This window comes from Cherax quadricarinatus, chromosome 76 (assembly GCF_038502225.1).
Source record: "Cherax quadricarinatus isolate ZL_2023a chromosome 76, ASM3850222v1, whole genome shotgun sequence".
In the NCBI taxonomy this organism is placed as follows: Eukaryota; Metazoa; Arthropoda; class Malacostraca; order Decapoda; family Parastacidae; genus Cherax; species Cherax quadricarinatus.
In genome coordinates this window covers 6,144,014-6,150,013 of record NC_091367.1, presented here as the reverse complement: position 1 = coordinate 6,150,013, position 6,000 = coordinate 6,144,014, and the positions used below count along the sequence as shown (strand labels likewise).

At 39.5% G+C, this 6,000-nt stretch overlaps 1 protein-coding gene across 1 annotated transcript in view; it reads right to left on the bottom strand.

Annotated features, from left to right (window-relative positions):
* Positions 1-6,000, bottom strand: part of LOC128703607 (uncharacterized) — a 224,095-nt gene that overhangs the window by 118,412 nt on the left and 99,683 nt on the right. Inside the window, exon 3 of the mRNA XM_070101205.1 lies at positions 3,765-3,905. Within this exon, the coding sequence (XP_069957306.1) occupies positions 3,765-3,905 (141 nt within the window). The remainder of the gene's footprint in view (positions 1-3,764; positions 3,906-6,000) is intronic.

The following is a 6,000-nucleotide window of genomic DNA, read 5'->3' as shown; positions in this document are numbered from 1 at the left end:
GAACTGAAGACCTGCGCGGTGAGCCAAGGTCTTGCGCTTGTGCGCGCCAGCTGCTTTCCCACGGCTTGACATTACACCGACCATATGATCAAACTCACCAGTCCAGAATAACCAAAAAAATTTCTCCCAAGCTTATTTATTCTAGTCAGTACTCGGCAATACACTCTTGACCAATCACGTTGCGCGGTGTATCTTAACTAACCAATCATGCTTTGCGTTGTATCTTAGCCGACCAATCACATTGTGCGGTGCCACAGATCTCTTTGCACACTTTTCTAACATATTAAACATATGCACTAAGTGTGCAAAATTACTACTTCATGGTTATAATCATAACCACGATTTTTAAAGAGGTGGACCGGGAAGCCAGGGTAAGCCCTCGGTCAGATGACCAAAACTCTAGCTGTGGGTCATCATATGACTAGGACCCGCATCAGGAAACACTTGTTCTGTTTCCCCACGAACATTATACCTACCTACCAAGTGTGTATTTTAACTCTAATATATTAATATCTAGTAGTTTATTTGCTTATCAGTTTAATTTATATTGATTTAATTTTGCAAGAACATTTCTTTATTTCTTTACGATTTATTTTTAAGTATCTTTTATTTGATTTACATTATAGTTTTGTATATTATGCGCTGAAAAATTTGATTTACTGTAATGTTTTCATTAGTTTTAAATTGTTGATCATTAATTCCAGTCAGTAACTCTTAACGAAAATATTTGTATTATTCACATGAAAATCAGAAACTTATTGTAACCACTAAAGAATTCAACATATTAAAAAGACTAAATTTACATCTTAGAGTAATGAGCCATTAATATAGCCTCGTACATACTGCAAACAACAGAAATAAATGGAGACAAAAACTCCGGTAAACGCAGAATGACCAGTTACTAAATATTTGTTCAAGATTTTGTTCCTCATCTTTATGTCCTATGGATTAAATATTTTTTTCTTGCTGAGAAGGAAACAATGAATAAACAACATATTTCATTCCTCAGTCAATACCGTAATACATAAACCTAGTATCTAGCCTTGCTGGCAGCGAGAGAAGCGTCTGACTCCAGATTAGCGGACGGAGGATCGAGCCTCCACCTTTTCTTGCGCTGAATAACTCACATTGGTTTATGTACTTAAAAATTCGCAAACGGGGGAAATTATTTACGAACATTATATCTCAGTCCGCAGCAGGATTCGAACCTACACTGCAGAGTAGGTTCGAATATAATGCGAACCAGTTGTAGGCTTAACTAGTAACTCTGAGTTGCATATTATCTACACACTAACATTCAAAAACAATTTACCCCTCCCAAAAAAAAAATAGGAATTAAAGTAGCTTCTCAGTGTACATACACAAATATACACCTGTGTAATATACGATGTCATCTTATTTAATTAAAGCCCACACAGGAAAAATATTTAGAAATAGTCGCCTAGTCACTGATTTGTATTTTTTTGTGTGTGAATATTAGAAAGGATCAGAAAGACATTGAATTAGGTGTTGAGTAGATAGTAGGAAATATAGTAAATATGTGAACAATAAGTTTGATTGGTCGGTTAATATACAGCGTTCAACGTGATTGGTCGGTTGACATATAGCGTGCAACGTGATTGGTCACGAAGAATTTTTCGTTACTCTTTGGTGTGCTAAAAATGTTAGTCTTCGTTTTAAGTGATGTTTCTCGTGATAATGCTTCTTGACATACACTGGAGTTTTTAAAAGCTACATAATTGAGTTACTCGGGCTTCAGCTACAGTTATTTTAGCCGCAACGTGTATGGTAGAATTGAGAACGTCAGCATTTACGTAGCCGAATCACGAAATATCGTTTCGCAACCTAGGAAAACCAACACACTGGTTAGGAAATCTAGTAACGTCTGATAATGCCAGGATTGAAATATCTAGAATATATCCAATTCTTATCTTTCGCTTACCTCATAATTTTACAGTTTTAGTACTTTCATTAAAACATAACATACTCTTACTACTACTACCATCACTGCTATACGAATTATGTACATGAGAAAATTATTTATTTGTGTAAGAGAAACAATAGGGAATAAGAAGTATTCTCGGTGTAGCACAGTGATATGACCTAGTAGCTTCCTGATTGGTTCACAAACTGTCGGTAAAGAGCCAATGGGAAATAAATTGCATTTGTTCAGGTTGTGTCATCTCCCAGAGATCCTTGATTCAAGTACAAGAATTACACAATGCCTTTGCAGTTGGGTTTAGTCCCGACTCTTTTCCTTTCTCTCTAGTTCTTTCCTCTCCCCCATCTGTTCTTCAACTATCCCTACTTTCCCCTCTCACCCCTACTGGGTCCTTACCTTTTCTCCTCCACATTTCAAATGCCTTACTGATTCTGATGAGGCGCTCCTGATCCAAGGACTTGTTCGCCCCTTTCTTGTAGTAAGCCATACTGCCTCCCATTCATTAGGCACTATGACCCCTTACGGTTTTAGCGCTTTCATAGACCGGGCCGCAATTAACGGAAGGAGGGTCGAGCCTTCACAACTTACGATGAATAACCCCTATGAGATTATAGTTTCACGAAATGTAATTTACAATCTTCTACCTTAACGTGGCCAGCTACCCGCATCTCTCGTCTATACATCTCTACCAAGATCTCTCATCTCCTGCACTTCTCTCACAATTTCCTCAGCAGCATTCACTGCTTGAGCGCCCCCTTAAAGTGGTTACCTCGGCTTCCCGGCAATATTGCTATTCAACACAATTTTAGGTTCAATTCTTTCATTACACAGTTCTTTCTGCTCAAAGGTCTTCCAGCAGAAAGAGTATGATGCTACTAATCTTGCTTTTCCGAGTTATAATCTACGTCACTTAAAATTAAACCCTTTAAGGGGGGCAGGGTACCTTGATGACCCTGAAAGGCTCTTCATCCATGGAAGTGGATCTGTTTTTCCCTGCCTTGGAGTGAATCTTATTACTTCATGTTCCAGTTTACCACGAACTCTGCGAGGTGTAATTTTAACTTACCTATGCGATGTTCCAGTGAAGTAAATAGTCTTCATCGGTACATGGACACAAAACTCGTCGCTGTGATAAAAAATGCTTGCCTAAAACAAACCCAAAGGGCTTAGGTCACCTAACTTTTCTTACCTATCTCTTCTCTTTTTTTGATTGTTTCCTACCTCAATCCTCCACATTCCCCACACCCTTCAAGGAATCTGATTACCTCCCATTCCCAGACGTTGTTCCCTACGAATACAGAGTGCAACGGACAAGTGAAGTAGCAGCAGCAGCAACACACACAGCAAGAGGCATTCTTGGGCTTCCCCAGTGCTCGGGCTTAATGCCCAAAGCTGGGGTGTGGTTCCAAAAGGATCCTGTAGTGCTTGCTGCCTTAGCACTTCCTGACAGCGTCTGCTGCTATGCAGCTGCCACACCCTTCGAGCCCAGTGTGGGCGGGGTTTGTGGCAGCCCAAGGTGCCTAGCTTTTCCCTCCAAGCCCCGTGGGGGCGGGGAATTGGGCTAGGCCTGGGGACAGCTGGTCCCAGAAGACGAAGAGGTACTTGTATCTTCTCCCATGGCAGACACTGGTCTGAGACACTCCCACGACAGGGAGCCAAGGCCAGGCCACCTCTTGGAAAAGATCCGGGTCGGGTGATTATACCAGCGAATCTACTACCTACCTATCCCTACGAATGTAATAGGCATAATATACTAAACTCCCCAGTCCTGTTAACCCTATAGCATAAAAAAACACTGATATAAAGTACAACTTTAACTTACTTGCACAATGTTCCAGTAGTGTACTACCGATGCTAGAGATTCCGTGACTTCAGGACACGCAGCTCCCAGCAAAATCATCATTTTGGCCCGAGATGTGTAGATGGCGTGGAAGAAGGCATCCACTCCACTACCACTGTCACACTGGAGAAGGAAGGACACAGACACTCGTTATTGAGGAAGAAAACACAATAAACTATTGATTGCAAAAATCTAAAAAGAAAATACCACGGTGAAAAATAAACAGAATATCTGAGCTCTTTGTGTTTACGCATCCTCAGCGGAGCATTAAGTCCCAGATGAGTTGACACCTTTAAGTTTTACGCTTTAAAAAAAAATAAGACCAAAGGAGCACTGTTAAATGACTGACAGGGTAGAATTGAGAGGGCGATGTATGGTTTATTAAGTTTAAAGCGATAAAGAAAATACACACGTTACTAAAGATGCTTTAAGTCATTATATTATTCTTTGTATAAAGCTTTAACACAACATTAACTTGATGATTAATAAAGTTTTAAATAGAACGAAAGGTTCCTCCAATCAAAGCTTCTACGTGTCTAGTCTTAGCTACTGTCGGCAGTAAGCCATTTGAATAAAGATTTAAAGCCTATCGATCATCACTCTGTCAACGATACTTGGCTCTTTAAAATAGGGAATAAGTTAAACCTTCATCATGTATACCCCAGAGATACGCACATGGTATGGCAATAACACTTTTTCTAATTTGAGAACATAAATCCTAATTTGAAACAGATTTTCGCACTTCAATGAGATTATAAAATCTTACTTTTTGTATTTCCAATTATCAACCGCTTAGTGCTACAGAGAAGTAGCCTATAAAAAATTTATTTTTGCCTCGGTAAATCTTTCCTAATCATAATTGCCAACATAAATGGCAGTGTTTATCACAAAGATTTTAACAATGATTACATCTAATGAGTAGCGAAATAATTCAATTATCAGGGAAAAAGAAGAGAATTAAATTTCCACTGATGACAGAAATAAATGCAGTGTCAGGGGCGGTGTGGGGGAGTAATTACATTATCAAAGAAATGGAAAATAATCAGTTACATTGTCAGAAGTGATGGAGACTAATAAGTTAGTACTAGGCAATGAGAGAGGTAATAATTACGTGCTCGGAGGAGAAAAATGCAATAATAGCATTGCATTATCTGGCGGTAAAGATAATTTTCGGGGAAGAATATGGGAAATAATTAAATTTCAAGGAGCTAGGGAAAATAATCAGTGTCGAAGACGGAATGGGAGAGCAATTACATTTACAGAGAAGTGGAAGAAGAATAACAACATTGCCAAGGAAGTGCAGGAAGAATAACAGCATTGAGAGGGAAGTGCAGGAAGAATAACAACACTAAGAGGGACGTGCAGGAAGAATAACAACATTGCCAAGGAAGTGCAGGAAGAATAACAACATTGCCAGGGAAGTGCAGGAAGAATAACAACACTGAGAGGGAAGTGCATGAAGAATAACAACACTGCCAAGGAAGTGCAGGAAGAATAACAACACTGAGAGGGAAGTGCAGGAAGAATAACAACACTGACAGGGAAGTGCAGGAAGAATAATAACACTGAGAGGGAAGTGCAAGAAGAATAACAACATTGCCAGGGAGGTGCAGGGAGAATAACAACATTACCAAGGAAGTGCAGGAAGAATAACAACATTGCCAAGGAAGTGCAGGAAGAATAACAACATTGCCAGGGAAGTGCAGGAAGAATAACAACATTGCCAGGGAGGTGCAGGAAGAATAACAACATTGCCAAGGAAGTGCAGGAAGAATAACAACATGGCCAGGGAAGTGCAGGAAGAATAACAACATGGCCAGGGAAATAAAAGAGGAACATTGGCGGAGAAGTGAAAGAAGAATAATTATACCGCCATGGAGGAAGAAAATAAATAATTACAATGTCAGAGAATATGAAGGAGAATAATGAAATTTTCACTCAGTCTATTCAGCGAATATTCATCGAGGGATACAATCAAGCCGAGAGGCTTTAAATAGGGTGTGAACAACTGAAAAATGCATTTCTTTACGTACATGTGCAGAGAGTTTAATCTTTAACTCTCTTAGGTGCGGGTTGTTTGTGAACAACTGAGTATATGTATACAGGTAATTAAATCCAGCTAAGAGTTCTTCACACACCTACACATCTGAGCTGACCTCGACGACCAAACATGAGTACAAGTCGAGAAGTTTTGACCTGATTGGTAATCACTTCAGGT